Source organism: Protopterus annectens, chromosome 6.part0, assembly GCF_019279795.1.
Source record: "Protopterus annectens isolate FY-2018-M chromosome 6.part0, PAN1.0, whole genome shotgun sequence".
NCBI classification, from domain to species: domain Eukaryota; kingdom Metazoa; phylum Chordata; order Ceratodontiformes; family Protopteridae; genus Protopterus; species Protopterus annectens.
The window spans coordinates 1,361,670,646-1,361,696,505 of record NC_056737.1 but is presented as its reverse complement, the minus strand read 5'-3'; the positions used below and the strand labels follow the sequence as shown (position 1 = coordinate 1,361,696,505).

The 25,860-nt window shown below is 33.7% G+C and overlaps 1 protein-coding gene across 3 annotated transcripts in view; it reads right to left on the bottom strand.

The window, feature by feature from the left end:
* KALRN (kalirin RhoGEF kinase) overlaps positions 1-25,860 on the bottom strand; it is a 4,346,166-nt gene that overhangs the window by 1,505,302 nt on the left and 2,815,004 nt on the right. For all 3 annotated transcript variants that reach the window (XM_044074926.1, XM_044074921.1, XM_044074920.1), the window contains exons 20-21: positions 9,908-10,023; positions 536-658 (exon numbers count right to left, since the gene is read on the bottom strand). In XM_044074926.1, coding sequence (XP_043930861.1) covers positions 536-658; positions 9,908-10,023 — 239 coding nt within the window. The remainder of the gene's footprint in view (positions 1-535; positions 659-9,907; positions 10,024-25,860) is intronic.

Sequence of the window (25,860 nt, the reverse complement as noted above, 5' to 3'; positions counted from 1 at the left end):
GTTATGTTTTAATTATTCTTTCTAGGTCCAGCTTTTGTTACTCAAACTATGCTTTTACGCTAATACCTGCTGGGTCAAACAGATTTATTTCTGAAGATTTTAATTCCATTCTCAACTAGATACAATGCAAAAAAAAGGATAAAAAATAAGAATGCTAACTAATAAGCAAAATCGAATAACATCACAGCCCTACAACTAACAGAAGAAATGATTCTACATTTTTTTTAATATTTGAACTACAAGTTTTCACAGCCAGTCATGATAATGTAGGGCATGATAAACTATTTTACTATGTATACATTTAGTAATCAAATAGGTGGGGGGGGGTAACAAATGGTATATTTGCCTGAAGACTGGTTCATTGGGTAAGAGCAGGATGACATATTACAATACAGCATGCACTACTGTGTCATTCTTTACTCTTTGCACACTGAAATTTTATTCTTATAAACTGAAATCAACAGCAGTAAGAGGTGCAACAATACTGCCTCCTGCTCCACTCATAACGTATACCACTTCTACTATTTGCTATTACCTTTGCAGACATCCGAAAGTTTTCATACTCTTTAAGAAGCTCCTGAGTTTTTTCTGTTGTTTCTCCAGTAGATGTATGTGTTGAGAGATAAAACTCACCAGTTTCTTGTATCCAGTCCATTGCCTGTAGTAGCAGAACATAAAGATGTTACTTGCTTCTTGTCATTTAATTTCAACTAATTCATCAACCTTGTTGTAAAAGACAATATCTGCCAACATACAGTACTCACAATAATAACTTATTAGAAAGTAAAGAAAATCTTGAGTAAAAAGTACCAACAGCCTTGAAAAAAAGAAACAATGACTCAAATGTCCATTGGTTTTGTTGAAATTCACATTACGCAGCAAGTAAGCCTACTATATTTATCTATGGTTAATGTGGAATTGCCTTATTCTGTTACAAATATTAAATGCTTCAGGTAACAGAACAGAAAAGTGAGGGTAGGAATATCTGTTCCAAATAAAAACTTGGGTAGGCTTCTAGTTGAAGAACTTTGTCCATTTCTTTAATTAAGCAAGTCCAGGTTACAAAAGTTTGAAATCACTGGACAAAAAGATGGGAGCTAAAAGTCTAAACACTCCCTGATTATTTTGTGCATATATACAAGTCTTTTTGTATCCCTAAAACTACTACTTAAAAATTCATGAAAAGACATGCAAAGTTCAGCAAACTCATCATCTGCAAGTCCTAGTGTAAGTCCAGTTGCCGGAAAACTACATCAAAGTAAAATGTTACATGGACAAGAAAATAACTACTTTCCAGATATGGAGATTGTGCAACTTTTCCTATAGAGGGGAGACTATCAGACTGGGTAAGTTAACTACTCCTTATATATCTGCTAGTGAAGCATGTTTCTTTTAATATAAACATCAATTTTAAGAAGCAAAAGATGTTTAAATCTGGTCCAACAATAAAGCAAACTCCACCCTCCCATACTGCAAATGACCCTAGCTTGAGGCACAGGCCAGTTAACGAAATGCTGGCCAGGATACACAGCACAAAGTAGATGACATGTGTCCCTCCTCTCTCAGGAGATTCATGTTGATTATTCAACAACTCTGATCAAATGCCAATCAAGGGAAAGAAATGGCTAAAGCAACTTTTGTCAAACCTGACAACTTTGGTCCCTGCATCCCCTAACGCCCAAACTTATATATCCTTCACAACAGTGGAGAAAAAAAAACAACTCAAATGTTAGCGAAATTTATTTTTATCCAAACTTCTGTACTCGACTGGCACTCCCTCACAGATGTGTCGATCAACTGACATGCTCTCCTTTTAAATGGAGAAGCAGAGATTTTTGCATCACTTGGCAAACCTCTGGTAGAGACTAGGAGCCTTGTTAGCTACTGACATTCTCAAAAGCTACTATGCCTGCATTTTTCCTTTTGGAAGAATACATGTGGTTGAACTCCCAGCCATCCATTCTAACAGTGCATGAGGTACTGTATGTATGCTGTCAAAGAATGCAGGTGCCACAAAGATACCCCCACCTTCTGTAGTATTAGTGGCTCCTGACACACCATTAATGGGGTACACATACAAAATGTGGATACCTACCGGGGAATCTTGATACCTTACCTTGGCAAATGTGACTGGCAAATAAATAAATATGAAGTTTACAAACTCTGAATGAGTTATTTGCACTTGAAAATTCACAGTATAAAATATCCGTAAGTACAACAAATACAACCTGCAATACCTTAGATATACTTCTGAGCAGAAAATGGGTATGTCTTGCACTGTAACATACAAACATATAGATTTCCCTCATTGCAAGGAGGAGGTGAGCTGCAAAACTGCAAGACTCCTACCACCGCATAATCATCTCCAACAAAGTAATATTCACAAGGGAACAGGCATTTTGTTTGACCTTTCTGGAGTCGACATATGGGCAAAGGTAAGGTGAAAACTACCAAGAGTACCGGAACTGTGCCACACTGACAGAAAATTCCTTAGAAGAAGCTACTGAAGCCCACTGCATGTGAGTCATGCTTTCAAACATAAAAGGTTGCTTCAAAAGAAAGAGACTTACTGCAGAGCTGAGCAACACTGAGATTTTTCATACCCTGTTGAACTTCAGACAGCTTTCTTGTCAGAAACAAGGAACTTTCTGAAAAGGTACTTTTCCATAACAGCAAAATTCAGCAGCTGGAAACAGTATTAAAGGATGAGGATTTGGGAATGCAGTAGCTAGAGACAGAAAACAATGCTTGGGAATGCAACTGCAGTCATTACAGTCGAAGTTTGATGACTTAGAAAATCAAGGGAGGAGGTCATATATTCATATTTTTGCATGAAGTGAAGTTCACCACTGCTTTTCTACAAAGGTAGTTCCCATTCCTCCTACGAACCAATTCCAGGGACCTGTCAATAGGAAGAAAACACCTCTCAGTATTAGCTATATCAGATATACCAGGCAGAGGGCTTTGGACCATGGCCTTGAAGTTTTTATCCTATATCAAAAGCAGCTCATCCCCAGATCATGGATGGCTTGCAGTTTACATTCCAGTGGGGTCAGGTTTACCTTTGATCATGATTATGCAGACTTAATCATGGAGCAGAGGAAGAAGTTGAAGCTGGTGTCAACTCAGCTGAAGAAGAAAGGTAGAAAAGCAGTTACTTGAAACCCTTATTACTTGTGAGTAATGACCACTAAAGTTTGTGCTTATGGCCCAGGCACAGTATGGGAGGACATAACTGAGCAATTTACCTGATACAGAGGAAATGGGGATTGGCACTAACCAGAAATTTAGACATGATCTAGCACTGCCTAATACTCTCATGAAGCAACCAAATCTAAAAGCTGTGGTCTGGCTAAGACTTATGAGGAGGAGGATAACACTTTGGTAAGGAAGATGTTGGTCTACAAGATGACAGCTACTTTTGGATGGAAGTAAATCTCATTCAGCTTTATTTATATTTATTTATTTATTTATTTAAATTTGTTGACCGGGAGTGTCAGACTGGACGTAGGTCCATTTTCAGCGGTGGCCCGGGGAGAAAAGCTCCACAGTTAAAATAAACAGACAGTAGTTACATTGGATTACATAGTGATTAACAATTTAACATAGCAATTACTTACAACATATTTACAGATGAAGAACATAGTACATCAGTAGACAACTAGAATCTTTATCTGTGAAGTACATAACAGACATTAACAAATGTTACAATGAGAAGTTCCTGCTGTATAATAAGTACTAGGCTTATGAGCATCTGAGCTTGCTATAATCAAGGTAGTTAGTGGAGTGGAAAGAAAGGTAGTGGTTGGATGGGGTGGGTGATATTAGAGTGGGAGTTGCAAGGGCATAGCCAGCATGTTTTTAGGTGCGCTTTTAGTAAAGTTTTGAAGTGGGTGCATGATGGTACGGAGGTAATTGTGATTTCAAATGCTTCTACATACTGGTTAAAGCCCTTGCTGCACCCATAGAGCCTTTTTAGTCAATGTCCAGTTAATCAGCACTCCAATATAGCAAACAGCATTTATATCAAAACAGGATTAAGTTAATCTGGCTCTGCTCAGTACCAGAACCATAAACAACAAGATTCATAGAGACCAACCAATGTAAATTATCAAATGCCAAATTGCACTAAACAAAATCAACTATCAATTTATTGATTATTACAAGACACTTTCCATGACTCCTGAAGTCCATGTAAGGTTCATGAAACTTATGGATGAATTCCCCATAAATAAGAACTCCATTCTGGGAGAGTTTAACTAGCCATTGATAGACTGGATTATTTACACCTCCAATGTAGACTATACAGAGAATGTTTTATATCTAACAGACAAAAATGCAATGGACCAGATGGTAGCTAGCCCATCTAAAGGACAAAATATTCTTGACCTCATACTTACAACTGTAGAATTATCATGGAAAACTCCACAAGTAACTCAATCTTTCATTAAGTCAGATGATAAGCTACAAACCTGAATCCTCCAACTATCTAAATCTTTTGAAGCCAATATATCAAAAACTTCAGGTATGCAGATATTCTCAAATGCTATGATGAATTCTCAAATTTCACTTATAAAAACATCACCCCAGACATCATCTCAGTATAAAGATGTGCAGAGGAGTTTTATAACCACATAAATGTATAGAATTGGCAGTCCAATCTAAATCCAAATACAATGGGGAAGTTAAAAGCAAACCAGTGTGGTGGTCCACAAAAACAAATAACGTGCAATGAAAAGAAAAAAAAACTCTTTAGATATATAACCTAAAAATCCCCAAATCAAGGAAAATATTACGAATTTTACTAAAAATTTCAAAAAGATTATCAGATCTACTAAGGCAGCTCATGAACCTCAGGTTGGCATCTGAGGCCATTGGCAATTACAAAATCCTTATTTATTTATTTTAGAAAACTAAGAAGCAACACTCAACAATGTACAGAACTCATATTAAACTGAAAAAAATTGGACCTAATAGACATTGTCAGTTTACTAGCAAATACATTTAGTGCAAGCTGAGATGACTATAATCCTTGGATCTCACAATCCCCAACCATGACCACTATGGAACTAGTACTGAAAGTGCTGTCCAAGACAAGAACACTTCTTCCATGGGACCAGATAACATACCTGGTTGTTTGGTAAACAGTACTAAACATGCTCTGCTGGAACCTCTCCATAAACTATTTAATCTGAGACTGGCTACAGGCTCAGTACCAGAAGTATGACATGCAACACAGATGAAGCTATACAATAACAGTGGTCCTACTACTGCCCCCCCAAAACTACAGGCCCATCAGCATGATGAGTTTCATTTGTAAGGCCATAGAACACATTATAAATGACTTGATTAACATAGATGGTAAACATTTTGTCAGGCTAGATCCACTTCAATTTTATTTTGTAAAATGTAGTTCCTGTCTAAGGAACCTGATAAACTCCTTCAAAAAAGTAATACAAGCTGTTGACAGTAGGAATACTACACACATGGCTTACCTTCATGTGGTCAAGGGATTTGACACCATCTCCAGGGCTAACATAATTAATAAACTAAGTGCACTACAAATAGACCCCTGTGTGATAAGATGGCTAGCAAACTGGCTAAAAGATAGAAAGCACATATTGTGGGTGCAAGGAGCAGTTTCAGAAAACATATAAGTGATCTGCAATATATCACAGAGCTCAATGCTGGGACGATGTTTGTTTGATATTTATTTATCTGACCTACAGACTAAAAACTAAGACCTATGGCTAACCAAATGTAGATGCCCTTCAGCAGAAGCTTACATGCCTGGTGCATAAAAATGGGCTTAAATTAGATGGTAAAAAATGCAATATTCTCGCATTTGACAGACAAACAATTCAGCCCCCACCCCACCCTCAGCATACAGCATTGACAAAGCCTGACTTCAAAATGAAAAATGTTGTTAGAGACCTGGGAACCTAGGTATATAATAGTTTCTTCTTTGATCACTATATCGCAACATTTGTCAGGGAATTATTCTACTTTTAGCTGAACATAAAGGGAACATCATCTAGATTTGAAAATGTTACTGTCTCGTTGTACTCAACACTGATTAGACCAATTATGGAATATAATGCAATCTTTGGTATGTACCTCATCAGACATAAGAAACAGTTGGAAAGACTCAGAGTTTCCTAACAACGTGAATTACGGGCTTAAAAATCCCTATGATACCAGAAAAGACTAGAATCACTGCACCTCTTTTCAGTGTTTTACAGGATCCTTAGTGGAGACACATGTATTCTGAACAAACAAAGCCATAGAAGTCCAGGATCTCATGTGCTTTCACAAATCAAGCAGTTCTACAAATATCATTTAAAGGGATCTAAACATAATTCAACAGATCAAGAAAACATGGTGGAGAGAAACATTTGTTACTCACCATCTGTCTCACCTCTGGAATAGTCTCTCTTTACAGATAAACCAGTGTGATACACCATCTTCCTTCAAATAGGGTGTGAATAATCGGAATGGTATTGTAAATTCATCCTGGGCTTGACTAGCGTAGCCCTCCTTGAGAGGGGAGGTACAGTATATAGTGGGAAATGGAAATTCATAATGGTCACAAGACTCAGTAGTTTGACCCTCCTGTGATCCGTATGATGAAACTCCGGAATTCCAGGAAGGGAAGTTCCTCACAGCATAACAGATAACCGGGCTTTTAGACAAGGTCTTTCTTTTCCTATATGCTTGCCCATTGGGGCAAAGTGTGAACTGGTTCCTTTATCCAGTTACTCCTCAACTGAGATGTACACTTTGGGAAAGTATCTACTCTCTTGTTCTTCTGTCATTTTTCCTTTTTTTTTACACTTGTTTACACATTCATGCAGAGGAACAGTTGCAGATGTGGTATTTTGTAGACATATTTCCTGTTTGAAATCAGCCTCAGCACTTGAAAGTGGGATAGTCAATACAAACATGACCAGCTGGTGGCCAGCAAGGACTATATAGTATTATCTTTGATACAGTCATGCAAGAATATTTATGGGATATAAGCTTGCTTGTTAGGCCATTATGTGCATATATATAGTTGGGTCTCCAGTGATTTGAAGTTGCTTATTTACTTTCTTGCACGTGGGTCATACATCCACACATGCTTCAGACAGAGGGTGGTTGAGTGCCTGGTAATTTCAGTGCAGACGGACAATACAACTTGGGAGATTTTTATATATGTATTAATGGAGATCAGGTGTAGTTAAGAATATTTATTAGTTCTGTTGTGAAAGAGGGCAATGGTTATTAGTAACATGGTGATGGAAGGGCTATTATGTATACACCAATGGACTAACAGAGATTAAGGTGTTTTTCCCTTTCTTCCCTTTTTGTTCAGAGGCTAAAAATTTTTTGTGTTGACAGCTGGGCAGAAGAACTGATGTTATGTTTTTGGAAAGGAATTCAGGACGATAGTCTTACACCTACTGTAATTTAAATGGGATACAGTACCTTCAGGACTACAGGGCAGGATAGACAGAGCTCTGCTTTAGTCATGGTGAACTTGCTCAGTAAATGACAGTTGTTTGGTCCCCAGTTTTGGGAGTGCGGTAGTGTTATTTATATACTTCAATAACATGGAGCAGTGTTCAACAGCTCAGCAAGCTTGGATTTATGCAGTGATTGATTTATGCAGTGATTCCCTCCTACAGGTGTGGGGTGGAATATTCCTACTAGCAGGTACAAGATGACAAAAGATGAATAGAGAGATTTAGTGCTAAATGGGGTTATGCAATAAATATCTCCATTAAGATATGTGGATGAATGAGTGGGCAGCACCTTGGTCCAGATGACCTAATTATTACCTAACAGAATATGACTAATAGCAAAATGAATCTGAATGGGTTGAAAAGCCCTATTAAAAGTAGAAAAGTCTTAGGGCATATTAAACAGTGAAAAGAAGATGCTTTGCTGTTATGACAGGTCCAGAGTGATTGCAATGAATATGATACCTTAGGGAGATATGGATTTAAGGGTATAAAGAATCACTCCTATGCAATGGGAGGTGGTGTAAGGATTTTATGCAGAAAGGTTTGAATAATGAGATTCAAAATACATGGGCTAAGGGATAGGGATGGATGGCTAAATGTAAAGGCTGATGGCCCAGAGCTCTAATCTAATGGGATCATTATATTTCCTATAGGGTCTTCTCCAAAGAATGTGAGATCTTGGCTAGTTAGCTTTTTCACTGGAGTGACAGAGAGAGAGCGAGAGAGAAAGACAGAGAGAGAGAGAGAGAGAGAGGTCGCTTTTGGGATGAGATTTTACTTCTTTAATGGTGCTACTTGACACTACTAAAACTAGGAAAACCAGCCTACCAACTTTGACAAAGATGTTATTAAGATATTTTCACAAAATGCATTAGTAGATGGGGGGCTACATTTTATAGATCAGGCTCCACTGTTCTATACATATTGTTCCCACATGATGAAAGCCTATGCCAAAACTGATAGATTTGTTTTCTTAGTAATGGAAACCTAGAAGGACAAGATTGTTTTAACTGCAATGTCATCTGATCATTTTCCTATATATGTTAATATTGCCCCAAGGAAACAGACTGCCTCTATGCTTATAACTATTAAACAAAGTGATCTTAAAGTTTCTAGAGCCCATGAAGATAATTCCTGAATAACATCAGGAAATAGGACAGTATAAGCTGGCAGGAAGCCCTCCTTAATTGATTGTATGGGATGTGTTAAAGGTCATCTCAATTACTAACATAAGGTAATTATTACTAGACCGATCAGGTAATATAAGTTTGACTTATGTGACAAAACAAGAGTTTGTGAATGATGGATGTACACAAACAGAAGGGGAGAATGGTGGAGGAGACATTGGCATCTTTACAGCAAAAAATACAAGACTTAATGCCAAAAAACAAGATCTACTTAGATAATCTTCAAGGAAACCAAATGGTTGCATCAATTTCCAGAGTTTGAAACCCAGGCTGTGTGAATGAATCATTTACATATTTGTGGTGTAACTCATTTTAATCTGCTCCCACAGTGTCTAAGTAAAGTTCACAGGTAAGTCTTAGGATAGCTGTTCTTGTGGACTATTTTAATCCTAGACAGTTTTCCTTGGTGAAAATCGAACTTTGTACCGCTTGCCTGTGAGGTAAACACCTTAATCAACTTATACCAACCTTCAATCCTAAATGGTGCCACGGAGAATGACATCAAAAACCAACAAGAGTGGGACACGGTAGACAGGTACTGCACACCACATTGCATAGGCTACAATCACAATTTAGGCAGCAGTATATCAACTGGCCAGTGCTGAATAATTTAACTGTCATTGAAATTCCAGTACATTCCTGATGCTTTAATGGATGTTCTAGAATGATCATCCTACATTCCCTGCATCATGTAATCAATAACTGTGGGCATAGTTACTATATATATGGACAAGCTTTCAAAAGAAATAACTTATATCCCTAATGTAGCATATGCATTTAAATAAAAGTGGGATGGCATCTTGTACCATGGCGTTGTAATTTAAAGCTAAATGCATGTGACTTGTCATTTACTAACATGTACATAAGGCATGTATCTTGGCACACCTATGTTTTCATGAGTGCTTCACCAGTGTAAACTTTCATTGAGGCAAGCAGCAGTGAACCACTTTTGTTTCTTGAAATTGGGTGGAGCAACATTTGAAAACCATGTGGGCTTCCTCCCTTGAATATACAATGGGTAGGGACTGCAGCCATCTTTTCCAAGATTCTAAGTTCAGGGCAGCTCCCCACCTCAAGAGTAAGTTGCCTCAGAATCAAACTTGTGGTGCAGTGACATTTATCTTCCCATGGACTAAATTACTTCTGACAATGCAATGCCATTCAATTACTGTATATTGTTCTCAACATTTAATAATATAAATAAATTCTACGTACCTGCTTGGCACTACGCTCAAAGACAACATACTGCTGACAATGATCCAAACGTCTCTTTTTCAATGTCCAGAAGTGAAGTACTCTGTTTTCTCTCTGTAGTAACTCACTCAGGATAGCTGGGAGGAAAAATTAATGTCAATGATCCCATGATCTAAAAACATAACACATCATACTTCTTGTAAGAGTATCTTCAGTGGCAAAATTATGACATTCCTGCTTTCTGCAATGCATGAATTCATATTTTAATGTAAGCAAAACGTTAATTCTGTACTAAAAGAGAGAGGCAAAGCAACATATAATTGAATTATATCAAGATAAACTGTTCCAGCAACACATGTGTAACCTAACTGAACTGAAATATAAAGAAATGATGCTTCAAACTACTACAATCTTGCTGAGCTCACAAGGGAAATATTTCAAAACAGTTATAAATGTGCTGCTTAAACAGTTAAGGCTGCTGTCAAACAGAATATAAAATATAAAATAAAGCCGCAAGTTCTTTGAGAATCATATTTCTTGAAGGGGAGTTAATGAATCTGTAAGAATTTCAGAGGTCATTTTTACAGTATACTGTAGACATGCATAAATGACCTTTGAGGATAGAATGGAGAACAGTGAATGACAGGTACATCCACAATCCCAACCCTGTTCTACAAAATGAGAAAGTTGGCATGCAGTTTCTTCCATTATGAAACACAGTGAAATACAGCCAGCGAGGATTTCAGAGAACATTATGACTGCTACTTGCTTTAATGCTAAGAGATGCTGAATGAGGCTGTATATGATATCCATCAGTAAAAGGTAAAAGGTTACCCAGGGACGTAGCTTAAGTGTGAGCTATTTCTGATCAACAGTCTAATGGCTGGTTTGTTTGTTTTCTGTTTAAAGACAGAGACTGGGGTATCCATACCTCTCAAGTGTACCTCATTATGAGGAACATACCTCATTTGGGGTCTTAAAAAGTTCATGTTCCTCGAAGTTCCTCACTGAAAGGGTCTGTCACACATTCAGTGTTAGGAGTTTTTTTAACTGATACCCATGGTAAATAGAAATGAATCGTATTAATTCAGATCTTTTTTATAAGTAAAATCAGCATATTTTGACCATCCTATTACCTTCCTAGATGAAGTTGCTAGTAAGCTATTAGTAGGTGTTCCACATTTTGTCCATTTGTTCTACATTATGAATGCTAGTGTTCCTCATTTTGGAGATGGAAGGTTGAGAGCTGTGGGGGTATTTCAGAGAAATCCCTTTTCTCAAAAACACTACAATCGGGGGCATGTCCAGGATGCTGAAGAGACAGAAGCACGATTCTTCATCTCTGCTTTCTTGACATATTTCTGACAGGACATTTTATTTCTATGTTATTGTTTTTTGGTTTCATTACAAAAAGTCATTATTTTAAATTATTCTCTTTGAAAACATACAAAAAATATTTAAAAATGCTGACGTTTTCCTGTCAAACAACTACTGTGTCTCCAAGAAGGACCTTCAAATGGTTTTATCTAATATACAGGAGTTATCTTTAAAAATGGACAGTAAGATAGAAAACTACATGGACAGATGCACTAAACAGATGGACCTTCTTAAAGAGACATTTAGTCAACAAAAACTTCAAATTACTGGAATGGAAGAATTTTTAAATGACATGGAAAAAAAGAATATCAGAAGAGGAAAGCAACACAGAATTCTTATTAAAACAGAATACCCTCTTGTTGAGCAAACTAGATGATCTGGAGAACAAATCTTAAAGAAATAATATCTTTGGACTCCCAGAGAAAATTGAAGGGAACAACATTACAACTTTTTAACCTCCTGGCACCCTAACATCCTTGATTTGAGTGAAGCAATATCATATGGAATTGAGAGAGAGCACATAGATCTCTCACAGTGACTCCTTCTGTTGAAAACTTTGCACCAAGAACTGTTACTGTAAGATTTTTTTCATCACTTGACAAATAATTGATTCTCAAAACAGCACGGTCAAAATCTCCCATAAAATTAGATGGGGAAAATAATTAAGTTTGATAATGACTATTCACCTACAGTTATTTCCAAAAGAAAATAATTTTTGCCCATCATTAAGGAACTAAAGAAAAAGCAGATCAAAGTTCACTTGCTTTTTCCAGCTAGACTAAAAAATTTCTTCTTGATGAAACTAAAACTTTCGGGGATATAGAATCTACACTCTTCTTTTTAAAAGTTAAAAAGTAATAGAGCAATCAGAAGAAATAGATTGGAGTAACAGTTCTTTGAAAAGATTGGCTGAGAGAAATGGCTGGAAAACACAGGAAAAGAACAAGAAATTAAAAGAGAAGTGACTGTTAAACTATCTAAATTATTATTATAATTCTATAAAAAGTATTCACATCATGTTTAAATAGTTTCCTGTTTATTTTTTCTCTCAATACACTACATCAATCTGTTCTACTAAATCTTCAGAAGTGATTCTATATTTCTGCATCTTAGAGGTAACTATACAATCATTATTTTATCTAATTAGTTCACCCTACATAGTTTTATTAATAGGTTAGAATATAAAAATGACACTTGATATCTTTAAAGTCCTACTAGCTAAGATAAATTGTTAACCTGTTTAGAAAATAATGTTTTTTTTTTTATTTTCGGTTGAGATTTGAAATATAGCTGTAGAAAGGTAGTGTAGCAACAATCTATATTTGGTACAACATAGTGTCTTCACAAAGTATGGTGATGTCAAATCATCTGACTGCATTTTGTATAGATTCAACTCGCTCAATGTGATGTTAAATCCTCTGACTGCACTCTCATTACAGTAAACTTGTTTAGTAATAATTTACATTCAGCTGGTCCTGACTGGGCATTTGTAACATGACACAGTGCACTTTATTAATGAGCTTTTGTTGCTGGATTACAAAATGTGAACTTGGTATACAGGACTGTTCTGGCAGTTTCTAAATGTGGTATTCAAGTATAGTGATCTTAAATCATCTGACCGCATTTTAAGTAGAGTCAGCTCACTGGGTGTGATGTTAAATCCTCTGATTGCAATCTGATTAGAGTAAACTTGTTTAGTAATTATCAACATTCAGCTGGTCCAGATGGGATATTTGTAATATGACACAGTGCACCTCTATTAAGGAAGTTTTGTTGTTGGGCTGCAAAATGTGAATTTGGTTTAAATGACAGTCTTAGTGGCTTGTAAATATGATACTCAAGTTGGGGAAGTTAAGTCTGTATGACTACACAGATCCTAACAGTCATATTCAGGAAATATTGATGTTCAAGTTGTTAGAACATTAAAAGTACTAAGGTAGGTTCTTATGTTATTGCCATTTTAATTATTCCTTACTCAAATGCTGAATACTTACACCAATTTTGTTACTTGGTTGTCAAATTGGTTTTATTGTGGATAATAGTTGTATTTTTACTGTTGACTAATTGAACGGGTGATGGGCTCAGATTTTGTGGATCTGCTCATGGTGTAGAAGGTTTTTGGCTGTGGACGTGTTTGAGAGAGATTTGTTGCTTGTCGGCAGCACTTTTGGACCGGTTTGGGATCAAGTTTTGTACTGAGCAGGGGAGGTGTTGAATCATTTTGTATTTTTTGCTAAGTCTGTACTGCTCTACTGAATTGTGATGGAGGTTTTGTGCTTTGGTTGCTGATACATGTTGGGACTGGGAGTTGATTATACACTGTGATAGTATGGATGTTGTTGGTTTGCTGGTAGTTCTGAATGTCCTCACAGTTTTAGTCTAAGTTACGAGCAAGTTTTAAATGTAATGAATCCTTCATGAGTTTGCTTGAGCCATTGTGTTTTTCTTCTCTTTTCTTCCCACCTTCATCGGGAAGAGTATGAAATATACAGCTGTGAGAATACTTTCTTGGTAGTGAGCAAAAGGGGGCATGACCATAGATCAGGAAGCACTTTAGTTCAATCGTTCATATTTGGTTTTGCTGTTAATAATAATGAATAAATGATCCTTTATCTAAACGACAAGGACTTTATGAATTAAAGTAGCTATTGTCTTTAAAAATAATAAAATTATTTTTCTTTGATTCACTTATTAATCTCCATTTAAGGAGGCAGGACAGTTAACCTAATCTTAGATGATTTGCATATTTATATTGTTTAAGCAGCAATAGCAATGTGTGCAGTCTTTTTCCTTGGATTACTGCTTAACTGTAACCGGATCTAATTTTCTGTTAAACTAATGCTAACAATAGAAACCTGATGACAAGTATAGTTAAAAAATTCAAACAGTTTTGAATTTTTCTTTTTGTTAAGGAGACTTGAGTTATTACACATACCACTCAAATGAAAAATAATTCTTAATGACAACTTGGCATAAGCATATCCACCAAGAAAATTAAAAAGTTGTTCAATATAATACCATGGAATTTATTTTAAAAGTGCAATTCAGTGTTCAGGTAGAAGAGTCTTATGAACAGCTCTGTAATAATATTATTAAGAAGCAAATGCTTATATAATGTATGTCTCAGTGAACCTTAGAGAAATATTCACATTGTAATGCAAAGTTTGATTTGCTAGCTGTTTGCACATATATAAGCTTACTAATGCCTGCGCACATCTGCTTAGATACATATGTTCCATCAATTGCTTGTTAGTAAACTAAGTAACAGGCTTCATACTCATCAAACTTAACCAGATGAAATATAGTTAGAACATATACTGAACATGGCAAAGGGGTCACAGATTATAACACATGCAAAATAAAGATCATAAAATATTAAAGTCTTGGTTGATGTCTATACTAAAAGGACAATTAACAAATATAAAGGTAGTAATGACTGTCTATCCAAAATGGAAACATGTCAGATATAAAACTGAAAAAGGTCAGGTCTTAGAAATGATTTGGGTCACAATGTTTTGAAAATACTTTCTATTCTTAGAGTAGTGATACAGTCTTCTCTATTGCAGTGACAGCACTGACAAATATAATTTCTGAACAATATTCAGATTTTGCTTAGAACTTTAATTTAAATATCAAAAGGCAATGATTGCAAACAGAATTTGTAACAAATCTTTAAGACTGTGAATAGTGAACAACGACTAACACATATGTTTAACACCATATATATTTCAGGGAAATTTTTGTTAATAAATACCCTTTTTCACTCTATTCTTTTCTAAAAAAAAAAAACTTTGGATTTTGATTTTGTATTGGCCTATAATAGTTTTAGATATCTCATCCTGTTGAGACCATTGTCTTACTGACATTCTGAATTTATAAAAACAATGTTTGAAGAGATTCTTATACCTATATATATATATATATATATATATATATATATATATATATACATGTGTGTGTGTGTGTGTGTTTTATCTCAAGTTGTTTAAAGTTAGGATATCTGGATATCTGATATATATTTTATAGTATCTATTGACAGTTGCCTTCTAACATATATAACAAATATTTCTAAATATGTCTCACTTTTATATATAATTTGAAGGTAATAATTTAAATTGAAAGTTATAATTTTTCTATTTACAATAACAAACTCAAATGCAGCTTAGTACTATGGCTATGAATATTAGTATTATAAAACTCCTTTTAATTATTATGGATAACATAAATATAAAAGTTCAGCCAACACATATACAAAATTATACATCATAAACTGGCAACTTCAAAATGAATATCTATAAAGACTCATAGAGGAAATACAGAAATAAACATAGAACGAATGAATAAATGAGACAATGTTGGAAATTGCAAATAAAGATTTATGTAGAACACAACTCTATTACAAAAACTTTGTACACATTTTCTATACATATAATGTCACTTAAAAAATGAAAACTTATATTTAATTCCCAGATGATCTAACTTTTTAGTAGAAAATATGTTTTCAGTAGATACCTATCTACACAAGAAATAAGACGTTCATTGAAATTTAAAACGGTCTTTGAAGTGGGTTACAAAATATGAAGCTGAACAAACTACTTCATTTGATGGTATACATAAGGTTAGCAAATGTATTTATTAAACAGGAATAAACTTGCAATCTCCTCTATTATAGTAATGAGGAGTACATAAACACCCATGTACTAATAACGAAGTTATCATATAGTATATAACTCCAATATATTGCCTATGACATTAAGTGATCATACATCCTATAGTACAAATATTTTTGTGTTAAAAATTATAAGCTATATTGTCCATTTATTAAGATGAGTATACATTCTGATTAGTTGCATTAATAAATGTTGGAGTTATATGGGAAATGTTATTACAAGCATATAAGGCTCTATAAGTTTTTACACGCAAGTACATAAATGCTCTGAACAAAACATTTTGAGAAGCTATACACCATCTAGAGTGCAGCTTACACTATTAATGTTGCTAAACAGAAAGGTAATTGTCATGTATAATATTGGATCAGAACTTACACATGTAACATATGTAAGTAATGATCTTATTAACAGATACCAAATTATCACTCAAAATAATAGCAAAGTATATATAATATATCAATATATGACATTTTTTTCTTTTCTTCTTTATGCCTTATTTTAGCCATTATAAGGAACTTTTGAATATGTATAATAACATTTATTCTTACTTTAATGTGTTATAATAGATAGCTAATTAAAAATAATGAAAAAAGATAATATTGTAGGTTCAGAGTTAGTCAAACTGTTAGAGAAATAATAAGCTCATTAGTATTAGAATAGTTACTCTTAACATTTATAAAATCAATTAATTACATTAGAATATATTTCTTTTCTTAGAGTTATAAGTCTTTTACAGTTAGAATAGTTATTTACCTGTTACATATTATTTTATTTTATTATTAAACATAATTATCAAGTACTATGACAACATATTATAAATAGTTTAACAAGAACAAATGCTGTTGAATTATCTAACAATTATTTTATATAACTTTATCAAGTTCTGTCAGCGAAAACCTATCAAGGAGAGTTAATGAAAAATAATTACAATGTTTTTAAACATTTTCCTTCATTATAATTAATATCAAACACAGATACTGAATGACAAAGATGAACCATTCCTGTTTTTTTTTGCTTTTTTGTTTCAGTTGGATAGCATGGCTTGGATACAATTACTATTTAAGCCTGGAGTAACTTACTCCATGTGGGGGTGGATGGTTAGAATTTTTCTATGTTATATCATTTTTGCTATACATGTTTTTATTTTGGTGTCTACAAGTCAATATTTTCTGTGTATCACAAACACAACAACATTTATTGTATTATTAATAATGTAAATAAATTTCTCTAGTGGTTTTTATATGTTCGTTTATTATATATTACAGAAAAAACAATATAAAATAAGGTTAGAATACAATAGATGATGAGTTTAAAGTGTTTATCAATTAATATAAATGGCTTGAATAATGGTTGCAAAAGAGCCAATTTCTATAAGTTATTTTCACCTCAGAGTGCATTTGTTCAAGAAACACATCTAGAAGCAAATGATATAGATAGACTTAATAACAAGCAATATACAGCAATAGCCAATTCTCAATTTCATCAAAAAAGAAGGGGGCAGCTATTCCCTGGAAAAACTCATTACCATTACCGGATATTTTAAATACCTATAATGATGATAAAGGTATGTTTTGTCTTGTCAATATTTTATTGACAAGAGAATATATTCCTTAGTGAATAAATACTGGGCCCCTTTTATTAACAAGGAAGTATATTCCTTAGTGAATATATACTGGTCCCTGTCTTAGGTGTAAAAACAGCTAAAATCCAATTAGACCAGATTCTTCAATACTCCAAAGGTAGTCTTATTATAGCTGGGGAATTTAATTGTATACTACATGGAAAGGATACTAACACTAAGGGAAAAAGTAAAATATCTGCTACTGCTACAGGATTAATAAACTTTATCAATATAATTAATATTAAGAACACAAATGAATTCTTAGTAAAGGATTCTCTTCACTTTACTCATTTCTCAAATAGACATGGTACGCAATCCATAACTGATAGAGTTTTTGTTTTAAATCATTTGCTTATATATTTAGATAAAGTTAAATAATTTTGTGCCCAATTTCAGATCATAATGCCATAAAATTTGACCTCTTTATGAAACATAATAATATCACTCATATTAAAAGAATCCCAGTATATATAACAAATATGAAGGATTTTAAGGATTTTTTTGACAAAGAGATAGAAAACTTACTTAGAATGTAATAACACCAAAGACATATCAGAAGCTTATATATGGGATGCTCTCAAATCTTATCTATATGGGGGAATTATAAACTGGTATTCTCTTAAAAGAAAACAATGGCATAAAGACTTAAAAGAACTACAAGAAAAAACTGATAAATTAAAACTAGAATATCAAACTAATAATATCCCATTGGAAAAAAATAAATGAATTACAAAATAAATATCTAAAAATACTAAATCATAATGTTAAAATAAACTTGGAAAAAATTAAACTAATAAGCTACTCAATAAATCAAAAAAAATATGCAAAGTAGCTTCTAGAACTAAAATGATAATCAAATCAAATCATATTAAGGAAATATATAGTGGGAACAAAAAAATAAAGGTCAATGAAATAGAAGATATACTTAAAGAATTCAGAGCATATTTACAAATTAATCAAATCAAACCAGAAGCAATCAAGAAGCAATGAAAAATTTTTAATAAATACACTAAAAACAGATTGATAAAGCAGCACCTGAAAACAATTAATAAACTCATATCAATGGTTGAGCTTACAAAGCAAATACATAAACTAAAACCTAATAAAGCACAAGGTAATGACAGAATAATATCAGAGCTTTATAAATTAATGCTTAAAAATGCACTAAACATTTTACTTCATACTTTTCAATTAGCTAAAGATTTAACGAGAGTCCCTCCTTCATGGAAGTATACACTTGTTTCCCTTATATTAAAGTCGGACAGAGATCCAGCAAAATGTATATCCTATACATTATAATCCAACCAGAATCCCATTCAAAACTCCTAGGTGTCATCATAGATGATGAACTCAAATTTAACCTACACCTGTTACAATGTATAAAAAAGACACATCAAAAGCTCCGTCTCCTGTATCGCAACAAAAAATTTCTGACCACAAATTCTAGACTAGTCCTTGCACAAGCTCTGCTCCTCCCCTCCCTTTATATGCTGCACCAGTATTTACCAACATCCAAACTACAACCTTGAACAAATTATAACAAACTTATCACAAGATAGCAAGATTTGTCACTAACTCTCAATATAACTCACATCACTGTCTGGCCCTTAACTCTCTCCATGGCTTGAATTCCCCCAACTACTACTACTGAGACAATTCCAAAATCTACACTCCATCCTCTACAAGCCAGCATCCTGTCCTGCTCTCTCATCACTTATCTCAATCTATTCTCCACCTAGGACTGTTTGTACCTCTAATCAGCAATTACTTGACATCTACCAACCTAAAAAAACAGGAGGCAAACTCCTATACAAACATTCCATTACCAATGCTAGGAATAAACTCCCAATAAAGATACGATCCATCATGCACCCATCTCACGTTAAAGAAAAAAAATCAAACTTCATCTACTTAACTCTAAACTCTGCCCCTGTCAAGCCCCTACTTAACACCCATTACCCTTCTTTTTCATCCTATTTCTAACACTCCCTCTACTTCCAATGTACTCCATTATGGGTATACAAACTAACTAAATCAAATACACTGAAAAAAAAAACTCTTGTTGTAAATATGTAAATATTTTTTTACTTTGTACAAATATGGTGCCTTTGTTTCAAGCCTCATTGTGTGTTATCTTTGTAATTTGAAATGATCTATTGTCAGTACTCTTTACTTATTGGATTGCTAAACTACTGTGTAGTATTTTTTGGCGCTTTTCTCCTCGGGTCTCCATTGAAATGGGCCACTAGCCCAGTTGAACCAACCTGGATAACAAATTTCAATAACTAAGTAAATAAATAAATAAACAAAATAGAACTATATCATTGTTAAATGTTGATCATAAATTGTTCATGTCCATTGTAGTAAACAGATTTCAACAATTCCTTCCATATTTAATCAATAATGACCAAACTGGTTTTATAAAAAATAGGAATGCTTACGATAATATCAAAAGAATATTAAACGTAATTGATTATACCAATAATATAAAAGACTACTTGACATTAGTAAGTTTAGACATTAATACTGCATTTGACACAGTCAATTGGAACTACCTCTTATTATTATTACAAGAATGTAACTTTCCAATAGACTTCCAACAACTTATAAAAAATTTATACGAGAAATCTTTGGCTTACATAAAAATAGGTTCTTGTATCTCACAATCTATTCCTATTACTAGGGGATACAAAACAAGACTCTTCCCTCTCGCTGCTTTTATTCACTTTAGTGATGGAACCTTTTGCAAATTTTATTAGGGAAAATAAAGAAATTAAAGGCGTAAAACTATGAAATAATCTAAACTCAAAAATACTTTTATTTGCGGATGAGATTTTATTAACAATAAATGATAACAAAAATTCTCTTAATTCTCTTTTTAAAGCCATTAAATTCCAGCCAATATCAGGTCTTGCATTTAATGAAAATAAAACAAAAATGTTATGTATTAATTCCAATCTTATTAATATACCAGAAAAATATTCTAAATATCTGGCTACTGATGACGAAATAAAATACTTAGGAATAATATTAACCAAAAACATTAAAGATATAATTAATATAAATTATAGGAAAACTTTAGAAAAAAATTACAATTTTTATCAATAAATGGAATAAATGTTTCTTTACAATAGAAGAAAGACATTTGATTCTAAAATGATAATACTAGTATTCTATATAATACAATTTTTAGCTCTCCCTATTCCTAAACAATTTATTAGAGATTTTAACACCCTAATACTCAAATTTCTTTGGCATCCAAATAGACCTAGGCTAGCTCTCACACATCAACGTAGCTGGTCCAACGGAGGAATAAGTTTTCCAGATTTAGAATTATATTCTACTTCATCCATTATAAAAACAGTCATCTTTGGGCAAATAAAAACTATTCTGCTAAGTGGAAAGATATCCAAGAATATATATTCATGAAAAACAGCCAGCTAAATTATAATTCTTATAGCAGAATTAATCCTAATACTTTTCTATGGCTCTTAAAAGACTATATACTTGGATATCAAAACATAACGATACAATCAACCTATATACAATAATAATTTCAAACTTCAAAAATCTAGTTTATAGGGAACCTGAATATAAGGTCTGGATATTCTTAATCTTTCCTACAGCATATACACAAAATAATATTATTACTGTTAATATATTTTCAATGAACAAACTTAAAGAAAAACAATTAATATTTTGGTTTCAATCTACGGACAAAGAAAAAAATCACTCACTGGATTTTATATTAACTAAATTCAATAGATTCCAACATTTATAAAATATTTGATACCTTCAGTTCATCAAAGTCTACCAGAGAAAGAATCTTTATCCAGAATTTATAAAATTATTAAAATTAAGTTGTATCTTTGTAAAGATAATTATTGGGGCTACTTTATAACTATTAACAACTATTACCCTAATGATACAAAGAAAAAATAATGCTTACACAAACAACAATGGCACTAAGGTGGAAGCTATTTTCATGGAAATTTATGCATAAAGCTTTTATTAACCCTCACAAAACAGAGTTCATATCTAAAAAAAAAGTTGGTTGTTGGTGATGTGGATTAGATATTACAGCTAACTGGCAGCATATGATATGTGAATGTACTATAATTAAACCTTTCTGGAAATATGTTAATTCTTCCTTACAGGATATGTTAATTCTTTCTTACAGGCTCTATTTAATGATCATTTTTAACTTAAGCAAATCATTAATCCTGTTTAATACACCAATTCCAATTTGTGTTAAGAAAGATTATTCTCTTCTTTGGACTGTTCTAACAATCGCAAGGAAAGTGATAACAATAAACTGGAAAACCAATACTACTCCAACAATGAAAGAATTTTACAACATTGCAAACAAAACCTGTCAACTGGAGATTCTATCAATTAAAGCAAAAATTACTAGAATATCTTCGACATTAAATTCATGTATGAAATTCAAGAGATTACTTAATAAATGGACATCAAAACAGTTATAATATATAAACTTGTTAAATATGTGAATTCTAAATGTATTAATAATGTAGACACCTTGTTAATAGTTGTTTTGTGAGATTTTTGTTTGCTAATAATTGAAGTCTTTTATCTATAAATGCAATTTCTATATTCATATTGTTATGAAACCTGTTATATATTTATAATTTTTAATAAAAATAATTAGAAAAAACACTGCAAACTTGGAGTTGGTTTATTTAAGTATATTAAGTAATTATTCATTAATTAATTAATTTACTTATTTAACTCATATTTTATTGATTTTTTTATTTTTGTTTTGTTGTTTTTGGGTAAGTAAACTGGTCATCAGACCCTTTTCAGTCACAACCTGAATCCAGAGGGGGCAACAGTAAAATAAAGGGTACAGTTACATGAAATCACACAGACAAAGTAGTCAAGGCAAATAATGTACAGAACAAAAGTACAACAGAGTAGAGAGATAATATATATGCTACTTATAGGAGGTATACACTATTTACAAAGTAGTGAGTTTGTCTTTGCATAATGATAAGACAATGCTTTTGAGCTTCGATTTGTTACAGCACCTGAAATGAGTGTAGGAGAAGGAGAATGTGAGACAACCCCACAAAAACATTTTTGAGTGAAGCTGTGAGTTCTGATTGTTGCTGCTTTGCTAATATATTGAATGTTAGTCAAGCAGCAGGTTATAGAAGGATTCTCCCACACTCACCTGCTAAGAAGTTCCCTCACCACCACAAAAACTGGGTGATCCTGAAAAAGTGCAAATCACCAGTGTTATATCTTTATCAATCAGATGGCTGCACAATGCTCTTTGCTACCAATGAGATATTCTTGCTCTAATGCCCTAAACCTAGTGCTTTTGTAAAGTAAAAGAAAGTCCATATTTAAAGTTCCTCCTTCAGTCTTTAACTTTCTACATTCCTATTAAGAGATAGTAACAAATGACAAATTCTTTAGTGCACATGCTTTGTTTTTTTTTCTTCTTCTTCTTCTTCCCTAAGCTGTTTAGTACATGTAAGAATCTTGCTCTCATTGTAGCCACATCATAATTGTCTCACATTCTCAGACAGTACAGAATTATATTTTCTTTCAAGGTATTACTCCTATTTGTTGCTGCAAATGTATTTTCACATGTATATGTAAATAGCATTTTTCCTGCTTGTTACATAACTGAACATTACAAATCAGTTGCTTTTGTAATACCAAGGGACTTCCCCTTGGATCTCCTCTGAAATGGGCTCTGCTTAGTAGAGATTATATCTGGTTAACAAATAAACAAATGTAAATTCATACATACATAAATAAACAAATAAATAAATAAAATAACACTGAAGTTGTCCATACGATTAGTCTGTATAGTAGAACTTGTTTCAAGTAGCCAAGATAACCAAAAGATGTCACAGGCAATCAAACAGCACTGGACTTGACAAACTAATAAAAAATAATCCCCAAGAATTAAAAAAAAAAAAAAAAAAATAGGTCAAGCTAAGAGTCCGACTCTACTAAAAATAATCTCACTAGTGGACAATTACACATAATAGCAAATACTGTCGGTCACACCATAAAAATATAACCATTGTTTCCTAAAATCTAATTCTAGGTGCAATGAAGAACAAATTCATAATGTCAATCTACACTGAAAAGTACTGTTGAAGAAACCAACTAAAAATTATCACTACCTGCAATCATAGTGGCAAAGATGTATTTTAAATAAATATTGTAGGAGCACAAAATAAATGAGGTCCTCCTGATGCTAAATATCACACATCCCTGGACACCCTCACATGAAGTAATCTGTCCTCATGATGCTAAATATGACATGCATCCCTGGGCAACAACACATGAACTAAAACATGGTAGAAATGCATACCCACAAATTACATAAAAACCCTTCATATGACAGAAAAACCTAACTGTGAAAAGGTTTGATAACACTGGCATTTTAAAAAAATTTGCCAGAAAAGTAATTTGTAACAGGTAGTCTTTTGCACAAATAGTCCATGCTGGGTCTAAACACCCAAACAGTGCACTCTGGATATAAACATCCAAACAGTCAGCACTGGATATAAATACTCAAATAGTCCATGCCAGATATAAATACCCAAACAGTCCATAATGGATATAAATAGCCCACTAGTCCACTCTGGATATAAATACCCAGTCTGCACTGGATATAAATACCCAAACAGTCTGTTCTGGATTTAAATACCCAAACAATCTGCACCTGATATAAAACTCATGCATGGCAGACATCATACCAAAGATGTCAGTACATATTCCAGTTAAAAAAAGTCTTCCATGGTCCTATTAGTCCAAAATGAATTTGATTCCTTACTCCAAAAAGAATAAGTGGTGGTACAGCGCTATCGTTCTTGCCTCACAGCAAGAGGTTCTCCTGTTCGATTCTCGGCTGGAGTGCCTTCTGTGCAGAGTCTGCATGTCCTCCCCGCAGTCGAGTGGCCTCCAAAAGACATGCGTGAATAGGCGTGCCTACGCTGAAGGTTGGGCGTCGGGCTGGCAACTCGGCACCATAAAAAATCGACTGCCAATCATTAGCGGACCAGAGTTCCGCTGTGGCAACCCCTAACCGGGAAAAGCAGAAAAGACAAACTCTAAAAAGAATAATTCTCAAAATATGTAGGTCAGAACTAATAAAGAGAGAAAGAAAATGTCTGCCACTGATATTTTGACTTTTGTGAGGGGAACAGGGATCTGTGACTGACTATGAAATCTAGGTTGCCTGCTCTGGTTTTCCCTCATGCTTGGAACACATTTGATGCACAGGTAACCAGCAGTCTGACTGATTAGTTTTCCTTGCAGTTTTAAAAATATATTTACTCTATAGAGATTCGGTGTGTGATTTCCAAATTCTAGCCAAAACCAGAGTTCCCTAATGCTACAGTACAAGATACTTAATTTACTACTCAATCCAGACCTTCACATACTCATATATCCATTTATTTCTTATTATTATTATGTTACAATAGTGTTTCCCATTGACTAAGATATTCTACATTAACTGACTATGTAAACCATAGATCTACACAGCTACTCAGCACCTACACAAAGGACTCACAGACAGCAGCCACAGACTTCAGAAGCAGCTAAATTTCATTACACAGATTACCTTATTCATCTGATAAGTACTTACATATGTTTATGAACAAGAAAAGTTAAGTAGTAAGGAAGCTTGGGATGCTCTCTTGTTCCCCTTTGTCTCTGTGAATAAATATAATCTGGCAGATTGATAGGGACACAAAGAAACACACAGTAGCTGAAATCCCAATGATAAAGTTATAAAGATAGATGATCCAGTTATTTTGACTGTAAGTCCTGTCAGTTCTTAACAATCTGCTGATAATGTGCGAGCTTCCTACTTGGCTCAGTTTCATCACTGCTTTCTTTATATGAAAAAACAAGAAAGTCGTACCACCAAAGGCAGACCAATCAACATAAAAAGCAGGCAAAGAAACAAGTCTGCCACCAGAGCTGATGTAAGTTAAAATGAAGCAAAACTTTATTAAAATAACTAAAATAAACCTGGATAAGCACTTTTGGTATAAAACTTTTTCAAATCCTTAATAGCCAGGGATAAAACACCATTTAAGAACATCAGAGAGCCAATTACAACTGAAGTAGTAACTTCCAATCAAGTACTTCAAATCACATACACACACATGCACACACACACACACACACACACACACACACACACACACACACACACACACACACACACACACACACACACACACACACACACACACACACACAGATTTGGTGGCAGACTTGTTTCTTTGCCTGCTTTCTATTACTTCTCA